This window comes from Leuciscus leuciscus (assembly GCF_965113295.1).
Source record: "Leuciscus leuciscus genome assembly, chromosome: 23".
Lineage (NCBI taxonomy): Eukaryota > Metazoa > Chordata > Actinopteri > Cypriniformes > Leuciscidae > Leuciscus > Leuciscus leuciscus.
In genome coordinates this window covers 18,119,624-18,142,031 of record NC_138747.1, presented here as the reverse complement: position 1 = coordinate 18,142,031, position 22,408 = coordinate 18,119,624, and the positions used below count along the sequence as shown (strand labels likewise).

Here is a 22,408-nt window from a genome sequence, read left to right as displayed (position 1 = left end):
TGTTAAAAATACCCGTTTTCTAACCCATACATGCTTAAACAATTGCCTGATGGGCTGAATGAGCCCTTCTCTGATCACTGAGATTGTCTCTATAATCCTGTAAAGTAAAATAAATAAGAGGGATTCGGGCTGGAATTTTAGACTGGGCGTGACGTCATGCGCGTTCACGGCACGCTCACATAGCTATGTCTGGCAGGTTTGTGTATTCGCCGGCATTCTCCGTAGAAGATGGATTGTAAGAGACCTGCTTGTAGTTCATTTTATACACCAACGCAAACTCCACGCAAGATAAAAAAAAGAAAACTTGTCTCTAGTGCAACCAAAAGGGCAAAATTGGACTCAGACAGGCGTCGGAATAAGACGAGAGTAAACATAGGGACAGCAGTTGAAAAGTATTGACACATTTCACATAAATGTTCATCAGTGTGTATTGTCCCTGGCAAAATATCTACTAAATAAATCTGCACTACATGTAGTTTAATGATTTGCTATTCGATTAAAACAGTTCAAATATCTTGAGTGTGATATAAAATGCTGATATATAAGTTAGATAATTAGACACAAATTTTGAGCAAATTACTGCTTAATTAGGATGTATTGCTATTGGAATATGCTACTTAGCAGATCAATAAAACAGGCTAAACCCCCGCAAATCTTCGGCGGATTAGCCTGTTTGGCTTTTATGGTAACGTCATAGTGCCATTTAATTGTTTATTACCTTGAGACAATTGACCTTTCGCCGGCCCCTCCCCCAAAACGGCCATTGTCCAATCACACATCATAGCAACCGTTACAATGTGAGCAGGTCCGACAAACATTATCAAGATGGTGAAGCGTGCGCCCATGGCGTTTGTAAATCGGACACTAGATACCCCGAGAGATTGTCTGGAGGAGTTGTGTTCTTTCCATTCCCAAAGCCGAAAACACAAACAGTGTGGACGGCCCCACTCCCAGTTAAATGTGTTTAACATTACGAAGCATAAATACGTCTGCTGGCTGTGGTATCGATGGCTAACGTTACTTAATTATTATAATTTTTTTTCTGATCTGAAAAACTATCCTATCTGTAACTCAAAAAAACATAATATTGTCTGAACCGCGATTTTTATGATCCGTTGCCCCACTAATAAATATTATGGTCTCAACCGCGATTTTTGTGATCCGTTGCCCCCCTAATAAATATTATGGTAAGTGCATTATGAAAGACAATCAAGGAAAGTTATTTAGATGCAAATTAAGGCTATGTCTGGTTAAACAGTTATTGTGTGATTTCGTTTATTGTGCTTTGTCAACTTGAAGCATGAATTTGAGAAAGAAAATCATTTTTGGAAGAAAATGCACCACATACATACTTTTGTCAATGATATAAGTTATAGCTAAAAGATTGTAAAAGCTTTCAGTTCTCCCTGCCTAATTGTAGTTGAAAAGTCAAATTAAGCTTGATTAATGATATAGTGACTGATCAAATAAACTACAGCATCGGGAATATAACTCCCATGTGTTTTGCAGCATTTAAAATTTCAGTCATTGTGTGATGCGAAAAAACACACATATGAAATTATTGCTGACAGCACTTTTATTTTCAGAGAGTTTTTTCTTTCACACAAAAACACAACAGTAAGTGTCTTTCAATGCTTTTAAACACTTGATTCCTCGTTCTTTGTCATATCACAAATGATGTGTGAACACCGGTAAGCATTAGCCTCGATAGAGACGTAGATAGTAGTCGTGTCTCCTTCATTGCGTATTTTTTTATATTTTGAATATATCCCTCCACTGCACTCTGTAACCCCTTTTGCCTCGATCTGGAGGATATCGCGGAGGTATTGCTCCAAAAATGGTCACTGACACGCACGGGTATACCTCTTTCCGTCATGGCAATCTGTCGCGCTGGTCGTGTTTGACCATTTGTTTGTCGGACGTAGCAACAGTAACTAAGGGGGGCGGGGCTCAGCGAAAGGTCAATTGAGTGTACTTTTTTGACTGACTGTGCTTTGAGCTTTTACAAAGTAACAACTTATATTGTTCATGAACGTGTTTCCATAATAATACAATCATAAGTGGATACAGTAAACACATAACACAGTTCAACATGGAGATAGATGGAAATAAAAAACGAAGTTTTCTACTACCCCCGTTTTTCCCTCACACATAAGTGTGTAATTTACTCAATTGCCTTTCCTTTCACATATTTAAAATGACTTGCAGATTTATAACTTTATTACCTCTGAAGACATTATGATTGTAAACAAAAGATTTGCGGCTGATGCTCCTTTGGTTATGAACAGCTCGTGCTCGTGCAAGCGTGCGTGTGCGTGTGGTCCATGAGCGTGCACACCTCTGGCTGCAGTTTCACTTGCCGCCAGAGGTGGCATAGTTCTGCAAAAACTCAGAATCTTGCTTAATGCACCTTTAAAGTTACACTTTGTATCCTGAAGTATTTAAGTTGAAAATATGAAGGCTTTCCAGCTTGTTTAATTATGTTCTAAACTCTACAGCATCAAATCGCAAAGCTACAGAGAACTCCAGTACCAATAAGCAGCCCAGTGACGCAGAGCTGGCAAGGAGGAAAAATATTCGCAAAGCCAAAGGTGGCATCAAGGTACATCAGCCTTTATCAGCTCAGATACATGGTCGGAAATAAATGCAAGTTTTTAAAAACGTCTAAAAGCCATTTGCATGTATAAAAAATGTTTTAGTCTGGGATTAGTTCTGGTTAGGTTACACTTTTTGAAAATCCATTTTAGACATTCTACTGACTACAAGTAACTTTGCAACTACATGTCAACTAACTCTCATTAATTTGCAACTACATGTTAACTAACTCATTGGAGAATTAGTAGACTGTTAGGTTAGGGTTAGTAGAATAAGTTGGCATGTAGTTGCAAAGTAACTTGTAGTCAGTAGAATATCTGTTGGGGGAGCATCAAAATAAAGTGTTAGCATATACTAAGCAGACAGTCTTCTGGTAGTTTACTTGTAGTTGCAAAGTTACTTAGAGTTAGTAGCATTGTCGCACTGTAAAAAAAACTGCATAAACAAAATTCAAGTAAATGGGATGAATCAATAAGGTTCTTGTAGTATATGTGTAGTAATTTGATATTGCATTAGTAGCATTAGTTGCAATGCCCAACATTTTTACTGCCAACTAAAAGAACCTGAGTTTCACCCAGCCAGCCTTGTCAGTCCAAAGATATTAAGCTGAACGCTGGTTCTCTTGTCATTTTACAACATAAAACTGGCAGCTGTGGTTTCCAGAATAATTCTCTCTAAAATACTGTAAAAATATAAATACATTTACAGAACAACCTGTACATTTGACAAAATTACATTTTGTGTAATTTACACACAAAAAATACATTTAAAAAAAAGCATTTGAAATTTATCTGCCTATCATATTTTTTACTCTTAACACACACTGACAGTCACTATAATAACACTTGTGGAAAAGAGAAAAGCCACATAATGAATCAGTTTTTATCACAAGTAGCTTTTCCACAAGCTAAGGTGCTAATACTGTATATAAAAGATCCACTCAGTGTTATTGTCACGATCCACACACGGGAAACAGGGGTAAGATCCAAAAGCAGTTTATTGGGTAATCCGTAAATCGTAAACCAGTCCAGGCAAGGGTCAAAACCATATAAGCAATCCAATAAACAAGAACAATACAGGAACAGGCAAGGAACAGGCAAGGAACAGGCAAGGAACAGGCAAGGAACAGGCAAGGAACAGGCAAGGAACAGGCAAGGAACAGGCAAGGAACAGGCAAGGAACAGTAACACAGAAGTGGTGTGACAAATAACAAGGACTCCGTAACAAACACTAAACAGGCAGGGATTATATACACACAGAAACTAACAATCATGATGGGGAACAGCTGGGTGCAATGAACAGTGATGAGTGCAGACAAGGATTGTGGGGAATGCAGTTCCTAATGTGAATGACACCATGGGGAAGAGGACCTCTAGTGGACACCCAGGGAAACACAAACCAGACACTGTGACAGTTATGCACACAAACACAAAACAACATCTTTGTAACACACAGACACTAAAATAATGCAATAAACATTCATTTAAAAAGATCAGATGTAACATATATAACTGATAAGAAAAAGTAATTAGAAACTTAATTATACAAATTTTAAACCATCAAATGTGAAGTGTCACAGAGAATAGTGGGGAAGTCATTTTAAGGTTTTTCACTGTAAATTGTAAGTTATGTTCTTTTTACTTCCAAGAATTGTACATTTTACAGTGTTTTATTGTATTTGATCAAATGTAAGCTTAGATCTATTATAGCCTTTCTCCTTATACGGTAACTTACTGTTAACCAATATACAGGTTTTTAGTGTCGCATTTTGACAGTCTTTAAAGAAATTAATTACTAGCTACTAATTACTTCAACAGTGTAATTAGATTACTATACTAATTGCTCTCTCTAAAAAGTATTGCATTACTCATTTCTAATTACTTTCTAAGGCCCCGTTTACACGATGGGAAAACGCAGATATTTCCCTGCGTTTTGGCCTGTCATTTACACGAAAACGCCGTTTTTATCCCAGAAAACGATTATTTTTAAAAACTCCGGCCAAAGTGGAGATTTCTGAAAACGCCGGTTATGTGTTGCCGTGTCAACTGGGAGAAACGGGGTTTTAGGTTCTCAAACGTCACATTATGCGCCAGAAAATGCTTACGTCATGTGAGCGCCCTATGTTTAGAGTTTGTTCCATACTGTCTATGAGTTTGTTTGGCTACTATTTGATCGTGGATGCTGTTAAAGTGGTACTCATTTTTACTTTTGTGAAAACGCTTTTGGCCTGTTTGCATTTGCTTCGCTTGTCTATTTTATGGCTCTATGGCTTGTCGCCATGTCTATTGTTTTGAAAGGAACAGGAAGTCGCTCGTGCTATTCGTCGTTGTCGATTTTGAGGATTCTGATTGGCTTGCATGGCTTTATCCTTCTCCTTACACTGCCGCCCCTTTGTATTTATGCGGGTTGATGTAAACGGCAACTGTTTTTGAAAACGATATTGTGTGCACGATGTTATTTTTGAAAACGGAGGGGGAGAAATATTCGTTTCTCTAAATACCCGGCTATGTGTAAATGTGGCCTCAATCCCATATCAACCTCGACCAGTTGAACAATACAAGGACAAACATGAAACTGCTTTTTTTAATTCTTAAAAAAATATATATATATAAAATTGCATAAATTAATCTTTAACTGACCAAAATATTTAAAAGACGATTGCATTAAAACATACATTTTAACATTAGACGCTAAATTTTAATGTTAAATCCACTATTGTTTTATATAGAATTGCAGTACAGTATATAATGCAATTCCATTATAAGTAACTGTTATTAAATTAAAGAAAAAATCTAAGTAATCCCTTACTTACTGCTTTAAGGGATAAGTAATTAAATTACAGTAATACAACTGGTTTGCAGATTGTCTATAGAGGACTTTTGAAATAGATTGTTACCTTAGTTCTTGCCTGTAATAATAATTGTATTTAATAAGAGTTTATGTTATCATTACAAATTATACGTCCAGAATACATAACGCTGTTTTTATTTAAAATTGAATCTTTAACATGCAGTTTTCTGTCTTCCTGTGGTTTTTCACAGATCGAGGTCATGCATGAAGGAGGCCAAGGGGGTTCGAGTCATGTTCTCATGAACAATGAAACAGAAGAGTCACTTTCAAACAGACGCAGGTAAAAACATGTCTTTTGAGAAAGAGATTTCCAGTCAAAATCACAAAAGGGGTAAATGTGTTAAACGGTGTCAGAAACTATCCAAGGTTACGAAAAGGACAAGACCCACTTGTGTATTTACAGTGTATTTACCCACTGGAATGGGCTACGTGCACAAGCGTCGTGACGAACTTCCGCTATTGTCAGAAGTCGGCATATCAGTTTCCGGTTTACTTGCGCGTCGCCCAAAATGTCTATTTCGTGCAGCGAAATTTAAGCTTAAATTGCTGTTAGCGGCTTGAAGCAGTGCAAAGTGACACACAGCAGTGATCCAAAACGCCACACACGGTTGCAGTCCGTCGATCCGTTCCAGGAGCGGTGCGTATACAGCAGTGCAGCGATCGTTCCCACACCGAGTCTATTTCTGCTGTGCGTGCACGGGTGCGCTGAATAAAAGTGACAGCGCATGTTTCGTGGTCAGAATGAACAAAGATTGACCTGAAAATGTAGTAATTTCACCATAAATGCGTTTAATTAAATAAAATGTAGTAATCTCACAATAAATGCATTTAATTATATACTACTATTTTTTTCACAGTCATCTTTTTACTTTTAGAAGACCTGGGTAAAGCAAGGAAAACTACAATTTACTTCAACAAGGCGACATAATGAACAACACTCGTCTCATTGGTGGAGGTGGAAAAACAAGTTCTTTGTGACATGCAAGATTTATTTTATTAAAATTTAAATGCAAAAGAAAAGGCATGAGAGTCGGCTGTTTTTGTTAATTTACACTTAAATATTTGACCACTTGCTTGAGCAACTTAATATAAGTATAAGTAATGCATGGAATAATAGCCCTACGTTGTTTAAATTGTGTTTAAACGTGCATGTGTCCATTAAAGAGTGTATATGTGTACAAAGAGAATTGCAATGCTGACAACTTTTTTTAAAAATAAAAGTTGCAGCATAACTTCTGGATTTTAAATAAAAATAGTAAGTAAGTGTTTGTGGTACTGCCGCGGATCAGTTATTTACTGCAAACGCATCATATGTGAAGCACTATAGGGCGTGCTGCTCCTGCACCGCACACACACTGCACACGGAGTATGTGTGAAACGGGCGTTAGATCCACCTACAGTTCTTAGAAACTTAGATGTGTCAAGCAAATTATATCTCTTTTTTTCGTACAACAGCAGCACTCATCTTGTTTGTTTATAGCGGATGCCGATGAAGACAGTCGTAAACCGGAAACTGATATGCCGACTTCTGACAATAGCGGAAGTTCGTCACGACGCTTGTGCACGTAGCCTATTGGGTAAATACAGGGACTTAATTTTATAGCTAGATTAAAATGTCATCAATTTGTATATGTGTGGAATAAGAAATAGCAGACTTTTTTTCTGGCTAATGCTAATTTCACAGCTAGCTAGCATGTTTTGTACAGTACATCTCACTTACACACAATTAAATAATATTTACCCAAATTTCCTGTATAACTCCACAACTTTTTTGAAACTACAACTTGATTAAAAACTATGCACGATAAAAAATAGACTATTCCCAAGTAATATTTATCTTTATTTGGGTTTATTTCTTTTTTTTACACGAGTTTGATGTTTCATATCAAGCACTTCATTGACACACTTTTCTCCTTGGTAATCATGTAGACTAATGTTTGAACACTTTTGACATCACAACTTGGACATAAAAGTGCATATGGGTGACACATTAAACAACACTCATCTTTCTGATAGCGGCCCATTGTGTTTTACTTGGTCTAAATCTTTCTATCTTTCTGATGACACGCATTAATCTCACATGTGATGCCATATCTGAATATACAGGATTAACTAGTTTGTTAGATAGTATCTTATACCTCAGTAGTTTTCAATCCTGGTCCTTGGGCCCCATTGTTCGGCATTGTTCACGCCAAACAGGTCAACAAACCTATCCCTGTTGGGTCTCATAACGGTTTTCAAACACGGATCTTCTTCACTACATCTGTGACACGGTCTCTTTTGTATTTTGCAATACCATGACTACAGTTTCTAATTTCACTACAGAATTTATAATTTGTGTTTTAGGCTTGCTACTGCTTCTGCTTTTTACATTTCATTTTGACACTTACAGCAACTTTTTGCAGTGCACTTTCGCCGGTGTGAAAATGGTGTGAGGTTAGGGGTGAAGTGTGAGGACACACAAAACCGCAAATTGCCAGTCTCTATGCTGGTATCTGATGCAACACAGTGCACACAGTGTAAAATCAACTGACCCCATCAACTTCGCCTGCAGAAATATGAGTCTTGAGAAGCTCTTGTGCAAGGAACTCTTCCTATTTCCGCAGTGGTTGTCATCCCGTTCGGTCTAAAATAGTCCAAACACTGTATAAACACTTTTTATAGGCGTACCATAGTAATTCGGGTTAAAGGATTAGTTCAACCCAAAATGAACATTTCCTAATAATTTACTCACCCCAATGCCATCTAAGATATCCATGTATTTCTTTCCTCAGTGGGAGAGAAATTATGTTTTTTGAGGAAAACTGGATTTTTCTTCTAACAATGGACTTCATTGGTTACCATCGTTTTTAAGTCCAAATCAATGCAGTTTCAAAAGTCTTTGAAGTGTTTAAACGGGCTGTACGCGATCACAGCTGAAGAAGAGGTTGTTATCTAGCGAAACGATAGGTCATTTTCAAAAGAATTTTATAATTTATAGACTTTTTACCTTCAATAGTTCGGATTGAGCTGATCAACAAATGGACAGGGAACTACGTTATCACATTGAAAGGTCACGTCGGCACCGGCAATACTATTTGAACTACTATTCATATTCATCAGAATGTTATTCATATACTATTCACATTCATATTCACTGAATACTATTACTATATATAATAGCAAACAATACTATTTGAACTATCCTCCTACGTACGGTCGCATTGTAAACAGTGGGGCGGTACTTCTGCCGGCGCCGGTGTGACCTTTCAACGTGATGACGTAGTTCCCTGTCCGTTTGTTGATCAGCTCAATCCGAACTATTGAAGGTAAAAAGTCTATACATATATATATTTTTTTTTTAAATGACCAATTGTTTTGCTAGATAACAACCTCTTCTTCAGCTGTGATCGCGTACAGCCTGTTTAAACACTTCAAAGACTTTTGAAACTGCATTGATTTGGACTTCAAAACGATGGCAACCAATGAAGTCCATTGTTAGAAGAAAAATCCAGAAAAGTTTTCCTCAAAAAACATAATTTCTCTTAATTATGAGAATATCTTGGATATCTTGGATGGCATTGGGGTGATAAATTATTAGGAAATTTTCATTTTGGGGTGAACTAATCCTTTAAGTATGGTGGCCGAGAGAGCTCAATGTGCTACAACTGAAGAAAACACATGCAAATAGAAAAAAAAAACACTAGAAAAAAAAACAAAAACATATTTTGACAACACATGTGCCACAAGTACTCTCAACACAAAATACAGAAATGCTATGCAAATACTCACAACCCAACCAAATACAGAAACGTGATGCAAATACTCACAACGCAACCAAATAAAGAAACGCGCTGCAAGTACTCACAACACAACCAAATACGTAAACACACTGCAAATAGTCACAATGCAACCAAATACAGAAACACGCTGCAAATACTGACAACCTAAAATGCATGGCATAATGCATGGCAGATATGTTGGTAGAATACAAACCAAATAGAGCTCTCAGATTGCAAGGGTCAAGCCGGTTCGGGTACATTCAAAACGAGATGGCGTTTAGCTATTGTGCCACCCACAGCTGGAACCAGATTCCAGAGCTTGTCAGATTTGCCTTATCAGTTTAGCTTCCTTTAAGGGCAGATTAAAAACACATCTGTTGAACTGCATTTCCTGTGGAAGAAAAAGTGATGAAATTACACCCACTTTTCTTCTTCTTTATACAATTGTCTGACACTCAAAAATATCATGCATTGTGTTCATTTTATGGGAATTAACTTGTGGTGTTATACTGCAATGCAGGACCAACCTTGTAGCCGGCAACCCCTTTACATCTGGTTAAGTTATTCTCTTTTAAGACATACACAATTTGATCTGTTAGACTCTAGATAGAGTTTACCAGCCATATCTGAACACTTTAAATCGTAAATATTTTCTCTTGTTTTAAAGCCATAAGGTTCTTATAGTAACAACAACTTGAATAGTCAGTTACTGTAGATATGATTGGAGTTGTTTTATTGCATTAAAATACAAATAAAAATTATATGAATTTGGACATTTTTATTTATATATGCCCAGTATATTTAAGTCTGTGTTTTGAGTAAACTACAACGTCATCAAAAAGACAGATATTAGTGGTTAATGTTCTACATTTGGTTATGTGGTGAGTGGTATGTCAATGAGTTCCTTTAGTGGCATAGTTGCCTGTTGCAAGGAAGCGCATGATGAAGGAGAATTCCAGGAAATAGAATAGAATTAATCAATAATAGCAAGTGCATTGAACATAGAAGAAATGACTTGTTACTGACATTAGTACAGCTGCTTCTCATTGAGCTAAGCAACATACAATATAATAGTAGCAGCATAATACCTTAAAAACGTTAACATAACGTTCAAACTTAACTGAACATTAAACAGTAACAGGTATTTTGCTTTACTCAAATATGAAAAAATAACACCTAATTTCAACAAATACTGTCTTCATCCAGCTTTAAAGTCATCATGAAATCAAAAATTCCTTTTTTTTTAATTTGTATTAATGTTCCCCCTTAATCTTTAATGAAAATAACTTTCCCTTCCCTATTCCAGCGACATCTCTTCTCTGATGATGTGTTTTGGCACGAGTGCGGTACAACCTGTCAATCACATGAGATCGCAGAAATAGCCACAATAAATGACTCACAACTTTTAATGCAACAAAAATGATTCATCAAGTCTCAGCACAGATTAACTCTTTCATGTATTCCATATATTCACTATTATACAATAGCAATTATGCAATTACACATCTTCTGAAAGAGTACCAAATCTCCTGATCCAAAAACCAGCGAAGAAGGAACAGAAACACATACTTAAGCTAATGCGATCATCAAACAGCAAATAAATCAAAATTGCCTAACATTACCGAATAAAAAGTCGTCCTAGGAAGAGATACAGGACTGTGCAAGCTTTGAGGTTGTAGATGGACTCACTTTACCCGGTCTATGTTTTGACCAATGTTCTGAATCCGATCTGTATGTAGTCTTTGACAAATACACAATTTTCTCAGCTTTTTGTTCAAAATGTTGCTTTTTTTAAATGAAATTTACCCACATTCAAGTGTTAAAATAAGAATGCATGATTTTGTTTTGTTTTGTTTAAAAGCACAGGCTCTGTTCTTTCTTTTGATTTAGTGCATGCGGGGTGTGAACCTACACGGTCTCACGGTTCGGTTCCTCAATTTTCAGTTTTACTTCAAAAGTGATGTGTGTGTGTGTGCGTGTGCTTGCCTGTTTGGGAAGTCGCAGTGACAGAGACAGTGACATTCCAGTTTAAGTTTCAAGGGAGTAAAGCTTGTTTATGCCATTAAGAAAAGGAAAATCTGTCAAATAAATTTTGTTTTAAAGAAATGTTCATTTAAAAGCAGCGCTCATTAATCAGTGTATTATGTTACCATTAAAGATGTGCGCATCAACTGTCGCCGAGTTCGCTGTTGAAGGTGACGATCATCCAGAGGTGGACAAAGTACACAACTTCCTTACTTGAGTGAAAGTACAGATACTACTGGTCAAATATGAACTCCGTTACAAGTAAAAGTTGTAAAGACCGATTTTTACTTTAGTAAAAGTACAGAAGTACTTGTTTTTAAAAGTACTTAAGTATCAAAAGTAAAAAGTAAATGTCAATGCATTGTTTTATTATTGTTGCATTGTTGTATGTAATAGGCTACCTTAAGCCTCTGAATATATATGCCTGCCAGTGCCTGCCTACCAGTAGTTCCAGTAGTGGGATTGAATGTGAGATTGTAAATGCACTCAATAACGACCACAATGGTTTCGGTCACCCAAATGGTTGTTCCCTCAAAGAGTGCCCTTTTTAAAGTTTTTTTGGCTTTTAGTATGAATGTGTTAGCCTTACTGTTATCTATAAGCTAGTGTGCTCCAAAACAATGACACAATTTGAATTTAGAAGACCAAACCCAACGTTGAAAATGAAAATCAGGTTGATGTCAGAATCCATCATCAGATTGACGTTAATCTCCAATGTTGGACAGACGTTCCAACCAAAATCCAACGTCGGATGCTGACGTCAATATGACTTTCATTTCCAACCAAAATGCAACCCCTGACCAATGTTACTACTTTCTACTCAAGGACCTTGACACAAATGTAGTGGAGTCAAAAGTACGATATTCGTCTTTCAAATGTAGTGAAGTTAAAGTAAAAAGTTATCAGAGAAAATAATACTCAAGTAAAGTACAGATACTCAAAAAGTGTACTTAAGTACAATACTCAAAAAGTATACTTAAGTACAGTACTCAAGTAAATGTACTTTGTTACTGTCCACCTCTGCGGTGATCCATTTATAATCACGCGTAACAACACATAATAATTGTAATTTGACCATCGGGTGCGGATACTTAAATCAGAGAAAATGATTGGGGCGGGTGGATGATTTGTTTTTGGCTGCGGATTCGGGTGACGTTCGAGCTCATCCGCTTACTCTAAAGCAGTGAGCTCGGGCTGAAAACGGCTAACGTGGTTTATCAAGTTAGTGGTATTACCTCCTGCATATTCTATTTGTGCGTGACATGAGCGCACACAGCACGTGTCTTCTGCAGGTCGTGCTTACTAGGTTGTTCATAAAAGCCAAAATGTGCCCTGATGTAGGCTTTTAAAGTAGTTGGAGCATTTTTAATTTTCTCGCACTTGTGTCTCACCTCCCTCTGCCATTGTATGCTACCGCGACAAATGACGTCAGAAAAGCGTCAGTACATTATAATCGATTATGGTCTATTACTGAACCGATACCGAATTGTCCTCGTCTGCATCGCGATGCATCAATGATTCATTTTGACACCCCTAATGTTCAGATATTCATACAACAAAATATTCTGTGGGCCATGAAAGTTTTGTGAAAATGATTGCTGGTGCTGGCTCAAAAAAAAAAAAAAAAAAAAAAAATGCTGGCAGGGGGAAAGAGTTGTTAACTTCGATTTTTGAAAAGTTGTGAAAAAATTTTCAGTAATTTTGTTTCTTTAGCTCATTATAAGTAAGTAATTTAAACAATCAGCAAACATCTACATTTTTGCCATTATTTGTACAAAGACTAATGCTTATTGAAGCATCTCATTCTTCTTGTAGCAACAATTTATTTACAATTCTTATTATTCTCAACGTATTACATTCTGTAATACAGTAATTTCACATTTACAGTGTCAAGAATTGTTTTGCACATGATGAAAATTTAGGGTAAATTGTCATGATAATGTCAATATGCAATAAATCTCAATACACTTTGTTTATTGAAGCAAAATATAACTTTATCTTTTACCAGTAGCAACATTGTATATAATCTGCTCATTAAAATGCCCTCTTGCTGTTTAAAAGATTTAAGCAGAAGCATATGACAATTTCGACATGAAAGATGTGTTTTTATTTCCATAAAAAGGTAAGACATTAGTTATTAGTTCTATAATTACATGCCATAGTGAAACATCTTATCTCACAGTCTTATCACAGTATCTTGTCTCCCATTATCAATGGTGCAATACAAAGAAACTGAAACTGAGCACAGCTAGATCTCACAAAAACATGTCCAATCCTATTTCACCCTACCAAAATAAGGGAAATGGCCATTATTAGCACCATACTATTTCTTTTTTCTTTTCTTTTTTTGCCTTTTGAAATAATTGTAATGATGATAAACAGAAAATGTTAATTAAATATTAATTATGTTTTTTGGTATTCATATTTTCATTTAATTTTATTATTGATTTTATTCTATTCTAGTTTTCAATTTTTTTGTAATTCTTATTCTCAGTAAATCTTAGTATTTTTCATAACTATAACTGATTAAAAAAAAAAAGCATTTTTAAAAAATTACAAAATGACTATTTATGAACTATAAACACTGCTTAAATAATATATCATAATTTATCTTGCATTCTGTGGAAGCTTGTTTCCGCCACAGAATAAAAAATATCTTGTGATATAAAGTTTATTTCTCATGTAAACTCTAATGTAAGTGTTGAACTCTATGAGTTCTATGTAAACTCGCAATTATGAGATAAAAAGTCGCAATTATCTTTTAAAATGTTTTATTCTGTGGCGGAAACAAGCTTCAAAAATAATAATTTATTTAAATTTTTAATTTATTAAAAAAAGAATAAATAATCTTCAAAATAATTAAATACGAACTTGACAGGTTTTGTGAGGTTCATATCATGTTCATGTTCTATCCCATTCCTGCTCTTTCACCATGGGATTGTTACATTGTACAAAAAAAGTTAATATAAAAATTAAAAATAAAAAGCAGAAGTGCTAAACATATGCTTAGGGCGCATAGCATTTATCTTTATTAGGAAATGTCACAATATAACATTTAAAGCAAAAGTAAACAGCAAAAAAAAACAACAAAAAAAATGAAATACTGCTCGGACTTCATCTCACAGCGCGTTATGTAAATGCTCCCATGCAGGAATACGTGTTTGTATAGTACGGCTTACAAAGTAGCATCATTTTCACAGCTGTACAATACAGTTTCCCCACCAATCCAGACGAAATACCTTCTACCTGTGGTGAGGTCGCAACCTTCCACAGATACCTGATATCGTCCTCGTGTCCATGAGAAGTGATCATTTTTTCATAGATGCACGGGTGATAGGGGGTTTTCCCCTCCCCCGAAAAGTAAACATGTTCCTGAGGCGAGACGCCAGCTGCAATGGCACATACACCCATGAAGACATCATCGATGTGCATCGAGGCGTTAAGAGATAGCATGGCCTGATAGATTTTGGCTGCCACGTCACCAGACACCACATACCCTGCCCCGGCGGTGTAATCTGGGTAGGAGGACCACTGGTACATGTCAAAAGGCATGTAGTACTTACTGTCCCTGCGGCGAATGGGAGGAGCCCCCCTGTGCACATGCCCGACCCAGAGATTGCGCACGTTCCGTCTTCTGAGGTCCTGAAGGTAGCGCACCAGATTGGGCATGTGAATGAAGACGTCGTCGTCCGCGGTCATGAGGAAGCGGGCATGGGCGCAGTTCTCGTGCGTCCAGTGGAACTGAAGCAGCAGTTTCACAGTGAGGTTGTGGAATGTGTCAAGGAAATCCTGCTGAACCAGGTCACCATGGTTCACATGTTCCTTCCACAAGTCTTTCAGAACTGACTTATTAGTGAGCATGTCTCGGTTAGCTCCCATAGCGAACACCACCTTCACGATAACACCCAGCTCTCGACTTATGTAGGACTCGTCTCCCCAAGTGGAGCGGATGGCTTGCCGTCTCTTGAAGTTTCCCGGAGAGGACTTCACGAAGAGGAGGAGCAGCACGTCTTTGTCCTTACAAATGTCCTTGTTGTTTAGCAAATATGGGAAACTTCCAAACCTGGCGGCTTCCTCCGGGCTGACGCTGAGGCTCTTGTTGATGAAGCCGTAGCTGTTGATCAGGTAGCGGTAGGAGTACGACTTCATGTGGCTCACGACATGGTGGTCCACGTGTTCCCAGCAAACCATAAGGATTGACATGACACAGCACATCGAGACGAGCCGTAGAAAATGCCATTTTCTCACCCTTCTGCAATTTATGAACATTCTGCTAAAGCTGCGCACACTCTCAAAACCCTCTCTCGTCAAGTCCGATAATGCAATCCAGATGTACTACTTTCAATGATTTTCCAGCTATGAGTTTGCCTGAGTTCCATCATAGTCGTCTCACTGCAGGTGTGTTGGCCAACCAGAAGCATTAACCCCGAACATCTTCCTTTTTGTCTTTTTTTCTTACACTTCTTTTTACAAAAAATGTCTGCCGTTATTTGCTTTCGAAGTGATATTGCATTAATGCCGCATTTGTGTTCTGTAAAGAAAGAAGAATGATTATTTCAAAAGAATGCAGGGATTGCATATACTTATGATTTACAGTAAGCTACTGTACATAAACTTTTATTGTAGCTATTTATGCAGACAACTTCGGGTTTGGGTGTCATTCTTGACAGAACTCTGTCTTTTGAAACTCATATTAACATTCTTTAATAAATCGTCTGCGTCCTGTCCTTTAACTCAAGAGTACTACTACGCTTGTGCATGCTCTTGTAACATCACAAATCGACTACTGTATTGCTTTGTTTTACGGGCTTCCTTCCAAATCTCTTCATAAATTACACTTGGTACAAAATGCAGCAAAATGCTCGAGTTATTATCAAAACTTCCATTTCTGAACATATTTATCCTTTTTTACTAAATGTGCATTGGCTCTCAGTTAAATTCCTTGTAAATTTAACTTAAAAAGCACTTAGCAACTTGGCACCTTCATATCTTCTAGATCTTGTTCATACTCCTTCCCGCGTTTTAAGATCGGCTTCTGCGCTTACACTTGGTCTTACACGCAACGCACTCTGACAACTTCAGACCACAAGCTTTTGGTTATGCAGCTCCCCATTTATAGAACTCACTTCCAGTAGAAGTTCGCAACAGTTCTAGTCTTTCGGTCTCATCTTAAAACGTATCTTTTTAGGCAGGCTTTTATGTGATTTAATTTTTGTTGCTGTACTGGTTTTATTGTTTAATGTCATTGTTTTTATGGATTTTGTAAGGTGTCCTTGAGTGCCATGAAAGGCGCCTATAAATACAATGTATAATAATAATAATACTAACTTCATTGAATTGCCTCTTGGTTGTCTGCATAGAATTTGAGTAGATTATCTGGCATTTTTTTATTGGATTAATAATAAAATAATACTAATAATATGTAAATAGTTCATTTACAATAAATTAATGCACGTTTCTTCTTCTTCTTCTTCTTCTTCTTCTTCTTATCATTATTAACAGTTTACTGCATAACTGCTTAATTATGCAGTTATGCAGTTATTAAAATTTTTGTGAAAACTGTGACTCTTTGATAAATATAAAGTTCAAAAGAACATAATTTATTTGAAATAGAAATATGTTGGACTAAATTAAGTCTTTATTGACAGTTTGATCAATTTAAATACGTCCTAATAAAATTATTAATATAAAAAATCGTACAGACCCCATACTTTTGAATAGTTGTGTAGAAATATTACTAAAATATTTGGTAACACTTTACAATAAGGTTTTATTAGTTAACATGAACTAAGAATGAACAATACTTCAACAGCATTTATTAATCTTAGTTAATGTTAATTTCAGTGTTTACTTATAGATTATTTAAATCAAAAGTTGTATTTGTTAACATTAGTTAATGCACTGTGAATTACCTATGAACGGCAGTATTATAACTAACATAAAAAATTAAATAAAAATAGATACTGTAACAAATGTATTGCTCTGTTAGTTCATGTCAGTTAATACATTAACTAATGTTAACAAGCAGGCTTTATTGCAAAGTGTTACTGAATATTTTATCACTTTTGTAATATTTGTTTTGCCTATTTTTTCTTTTTTTCATTGTCATTCCACCTATTTGCTTTCAAAACAACATTCCTCTCTAACAAATGCTTCTTGTTTACACCATTTGTTGCGAGAGCTTATTCAAAACCTTGAGGGGACTCGCCGAATCGATCTTCTGAATGAAAGCAATCGTCGACTCAGCGCAACGTTGAATAAAAGAAGGCTTTAAGCCACCGAACGCGCTGATCTGCTGAGTGCTGTACAAAACATTCACGACCGCGAAAAGATCATTACAGCAGCAAATCTACTCAAAGGCACGACACGACAACAATGAAACTCATAATGTCACACACCCAAAACTTTTGCGAGCCTGGAGCAGAAGGGATCGTCTGTCAAACTGGATCGCCTGCTCACACCAGCCAGCTAGTGCAATTATTTACCTTAACTACAGTCTACATGACTGGTCCATCCCATTTTTACCCCTTCATTTTGATCAAAACTTGCCTAAAAATGCATTACAACTCTTTTTGCGCAATTAAGGATTACAAAAGTAAAGTCATACATTAAAAAAGATTACTCATGTAGATTTCAACACATTTCTGCCTTTCTATTTATAAATGATAGTGAGCGAAACCGGTTTCCTTACTGTAATGTTCACTGCCTTCTCATTCTCACATGTCAATTCATTAAATTGTTTCAACACTGTATTGTGCTTTTTTGCCTTTTAATCTTCACGGCTTGTTCAACTTCTCTATTTAATACCTTTGTCAATGTTAACTCATCTTAAAAAAGTCTTGCCTAGTGATCACAGTCTGTAAAAGTATTTCTCGAATTTTACATTAGCATTACTTGAATTTTCCTTATAGGTTAAATGTCATTAAAAAATTATTGAGATACTCCCAAAGAGACTCTTTGGAAAAACACCTCATGCATAGATTAATTTTAATAGATAATAATCATACTGTATGAGTCGGACAGCATGTTTAAAAGGGCTTGGCGCTCTCATTCGTTTTCCCTTATATCAAACTCAATACTCAAACTCCACAGTTACAGTGTAAATTTAGCATGAGGTCTCTAAGGCTTGACATAGCAATGGAAAAAAACATTTTGGCTTCTAGAAGTTAAATCTTTTAACTGTTTTCTGGAAGAACTCTGGGCAGAAACTCTATAATGAACTCAAAATATATATACGACTTACCATTGAGAGCGTGCCCCATTCATGATGTAGCAAATATGCAAAAGTCGTAGTTGTTTTTAAGCCCTGGACTTCAGTTGTATTGTTACAGCGGTATTGGAAGCAGAAGTGTGTAGCTACTACTAGAGCATTTGAGCAGGAGTGTTTCCTGATGGGTGGGAGGAGGAACGTACATGCCTCTTTTTAAACATTGGCTAACTTTATCATATGAACAAACTGTGAAAAGAGAGTCATCTCTGACAGAAACATTGAATTTGGGTCATCTGATTCGCATAAGCAAGGCTGCACCTCAGCACAATAAATGCGATTCATTGGCCTTGGTCTGTGTTAGAGGAGAACTAGTTAAGACAAAATGAAATCTGAAACTTAGAGGGTCATTTATAGCACCAAGCATTTTAACAAAATGTGTCAACATTTGTTTTTAGAGTATAGAAAACAAACTAGATGAGCTATAGCGTCGACAGTTGGCACAAAGATTGAAACTGAGCTGCCTTTTTGTTTGTTAGTGGTAGATTTGACGTGTCAGTGCAAAATACCAAATGGTTTAAGTGGAACAGCCTTTATCATACATTTTTAGCTTATTTTCTGCTATGAAAACAATTCTTTTACCAATCGTCCTTTTCTGAGAGCCCTGTTCATAGTTTAGCTTCCATAAAAAATCTCTCGTCACACCGATGTTCTGACATTTGTATGACCGAATACTGACGCATTTTTCATCTTTCTTAACAGTCACATAATGAATGAATTGATTGAGACGGAGAGGCTGTACGTGGAAGAGCTGCAGAGCATCATAGAGGTACATGCATGTGAAAATAAGAAAGGAAATAGGAAATGATCTTGTTGCAAGTTGTCTAAAACATATCAAAAGTTTAGGGTCTGTAAGAATTTTTTTTAAAGAAATTAATACTTTTATTCAGCAAGAATGCATTAAATCAAAAGTGACATTAAAGGTATTAACAAAATATTTCTATTTCAAATAAATACTGTTATTTGGAACTTTCTATTCATCAAAAAATCCTGCAAAAAAGCATCACGGCTTCCACAAGAATATTAAGCAGCACAACTGTTTTCAGCATTGATAATAATAAGAAATGATTCTTGAGCAGAAAATTAGCGTATTAGAATGATTTCTGATGGATCATGTGACACTGAAGTAATGATGCTGATGCATAAGATACTTCTTTAAAAAAACGACCCCAACTTTTAAACGGAAATTAAACTTAATAATAAAGTCATCTGTATTTAGTCTACCCCTATTATTTAAATGCATAAATATTCAAGCTTTCACACAGACCTCATATGATTTGATTTTATATTTATTAAAAATATTAAATACATTACTCAAAAGGCCTCATTATCACTTAATCTTTTTGCTTAATAAATGTCAATCTCTCACAGATCTCATACAAATCACAAAAAATAATTTGAGTCCTAGTATTTGTGATTTGCCAGAACAATAAAAAAGCATTTGCGAACCTAAGCATGCAAATAATGTAAATGTTGCAGATGGAAAATTTTAGGAAGTGAAATGTGTGACTGCTTTGGTGGTTGTGTTTATTTGTGTGTCTTTGCCCTCCAGGGCTATGCCGCTGCACTGGATGACCCCGAGCTGATCTACTTGATACCACCGTCTTTGGAAAACAAGAAGGAGGTTCTCTTCGGCAATCTGCCAGAAATCTATGAATTTCACCAGAAGTAAGGAAACTGATTTTCTGACCTATGTTGGAAGGTCCAACGTAAGGACAATGATATTGGATTTCCAGCTGGTCAGAACAGGTCAGTTAGGTTGCTAGTGTGTTGCTTGTCCAAGATGATCTGCCAGTTTGAACGGAAACCAGCTGCCATTTTCCAAAACACGGAAAACAGCTTGAGCTGGATTTTCCAGCACCCTTTTCCATGAGCCAGACCCTCCCCCAATGTGCTCCCACATTCCTGGGATGGCTTTTAGGACAACTGGTTAGGTTAGTTTAGTTTCCTGAGGTTAGTACTCTGATATTTCCCTATATTGTTAATCGTAAACTCCACAAAACAAGGAAGTCGTTTTAACCATAACTTTTTTTCTTCTTTTTTTTTGTTGTATTTAATGAGCGTAAGAGAAACAACAATGTGTCTGGGTTGGGAGTGGGGCTTGTGATATCAGATTGTAAAGTCATTGTTGCTAATAATCAATAGGGATTACCTGGCCCATTGTTCGGCTGGCCTCATGCTAGCGATTATTCTTCTAGAGTTCATTGTCTCTTACATGGCATTGAGTTTCAGCAAAGTCCAGGAATAACAATAAAAGCCCCAACCCCCCCGAACAGTGTTGTGTGCCTCCCCATATGCGTTTCCCCAGCACCTGTTTCTACCGCGTCAATCAGGTGGAGATACACGACGCCCACCATTCCCAGCTGTAACCTTGGTTTTGTGCTTATACTGTCATTGAAACACAAGCCTGTCATCATGTGTCATAATGAAAAGTTTGACTTCTACGAAGGCTTTTGTGTTTGTTGTTGATGTTGGACGTTCTGTATTGATTTGTTTGACAGGGATAAAATGCATTTAGCTTTTGCTTAAATAATCATACAAAGGGCCACAGATGGATAGTTCAAATAATAGTCATTATTTATTCACCCTCGTGTCGTTCGCCACCTTTCTGATGTTTTTATTTTGTGCAAAATAAACAATGTTAATGCTGTTCTTTCCCATACAATGAAAGTGAATGGTGACCAACAATTATTATTATTATTATTATTATTTTTTTTTTTATTTAATGTTATTTTATATATATATATATTATTTTTTTATTTTTTTTTATTTAATGAAAACTCACTAAACATCCGTTTCACGAACAAAGCTAGACAATGGAAACATGAGGGCTATTTATAAACAAAGACTAAACACTTAACAAGACAAATCTGAAAGTAAACAACACAATAAACCAATAAGAACATGACACATGAACCAAGGGAACCAATCAGAACTTGACACATTTCAGAAGCTCTACTAATTTTATGGTGCTGCTTTGTGATATTTGGAGCAGTGATAACTTTCTGCCCTCATTGCTTTTCATTGAAAGAGAAAGTCTAATTCATTTAGAGAAAACATGAGGGAAGTAAATGGTGACTCACATCACTGTACACTCAGATACCTTTTTGGTGCTCTGATTTTTTATTTTTTTACCCATCTCACGGTTTCCCTACCCGTTTAGCTCTCGTTCCATTACCTCATTTATTTTTTGTCTGTACTCATTTTTTCCATCATGTTTTGACAGGACGTTTCTTAAAGAGCTGGAAAATTCTGCAGAAAAGCCAGAGTTGGTAGGGATATGCTTTTTGAAGCGGGTGAGTGACATCAAAGAGATGTGGTTGGAGATACAGTACAACTACAGGATGTGAAATGGGATCCTAACGCTTGTCATTTGCTGTCTTACAGAAGGAAGAGTTACAGATTTATGAGAAATATTGTCAGAATAAGCCACGCTCTGAGGCTCTGTGGCGGCAGTGTGGGGACAGTATGTTCTTTCAGGTGATGCCTATATATACATTACACAAAAGTTTGGGGTAGGTAAGATTTTCTTTATGTTTTTGAAAGAAGTCTCTTATGCTGACCGAGGCTGCATTTATTTGATCAAAAATGCAGTTAAAACTGTAACATTGTGAAATATTATTATAATTTAAATATAATCTATTTATACTGTGAATGCAAAGCTGTTTTCAGCATCATTACTCCAGTCTTCAGTGTCACATGATCCTTCGGATATCATTCTAATGTGCTGATTTGATGATCAAGAACCATTTTTATTATTATTTTGTTGTTATTATAACTGTTGAAAACAGTTTTGCTGCTTAATATTTTTTTTGGAAAATTATTTCCAATTTTATTATACCATTTTTACAGGATTCTTTGAAGTATAGGAAGCATTTTTTTATATTGGAATCTTTTGAGACAATGTAAT

At 36.3% G+C, this 22,408-nt stretch overlaps 2 protein-coding genes and 1 long non-coding RNA gene across 14 annotated transcripts in view; 1 reads left to right on the top strand and 2 right to left on the bottom strand.

Moving 5' to 3' along the window:
• The window catches only part of mcf2l2 (MCF.2 cell line derived transforming sequence-like 2), an 84,758-nt gene that overhangs the window by 42,395 nt on the left and 19,955 nt on the right, over nucleotides 1-22,408 (top strand). For all 12 annotated transcript variants that reach the window (XM_082156201.1, XM_082156197.1, XM_082156203.1 and 9 more), the window contains exons 14-19: nucleotides 2,499-2,602; nucleotides 5,637-5,725; nucleotides 19,201-19,267; nucleotides 20,051-20,166; nucleotides 21,725-21,794; nucleotides 21,886-21,978. In XM_082156201.1, coding sequence (XP_082012327.1) covers nucleotides 2,499-2,602; nucleotides 5,637-5,725; nucleotides 19,201-19,267; nucleotides 20,051-20,166; nucleotides 21,725-21,794; nucleotides 21,886-21,978 — 539 coding nt within the window. The remainder of the gene's footprint in view (nucleotides 1-2,498; nucleotides 2,603-5,636; nucleotides 5,726-19,200; nucleotides 19,268-20,050; nucleotides 20,167-21,724; nucleotides 21,795-21,885; nucleotides 21,979-22,408) is intronic.
• The window catches only part of LOC309488221, a 159,140-nt gene continuing 137,179 nt past the window's right edge, over nucleotides 448-22,408 (bottom strand). Inside the window, exon 2 of the long non-coding RNA XR_014202063.1 lies at nucleotides 448-2,400. This is a non-coding gene — a long non-coding RNA (uncharacterized lncRNA). The remainder of the gene's footprint in view (nucleotides 2,401-22,408) is intronic.
• On the bottom strand, nucleotides 13,035-19,128 carry b3gnt5a (UDP-GlcNAc:betaGal beta-1,3-N-acetylglucosaminyltransferase 5a). The gene is made up of 2 exons (XM_082156285.1): nucleotides 18,475-19,128; nucleotides 13,035-15,762 (listed from the first exon to the last, which is right to left on the bottom strand). Exon 2 carries the CDS (start codon nucleotides 15,498-15,500, stop codon nucleotides 14,361-14,363), a length of 1,140 nt encoding a protein of 379 aa, XP_082012411.1. The 5' UTR covers nucleotides 15,501-15,762; nucleotides 18,475-19,128; the 3' UTR covers nucleotides 13,035-14,360.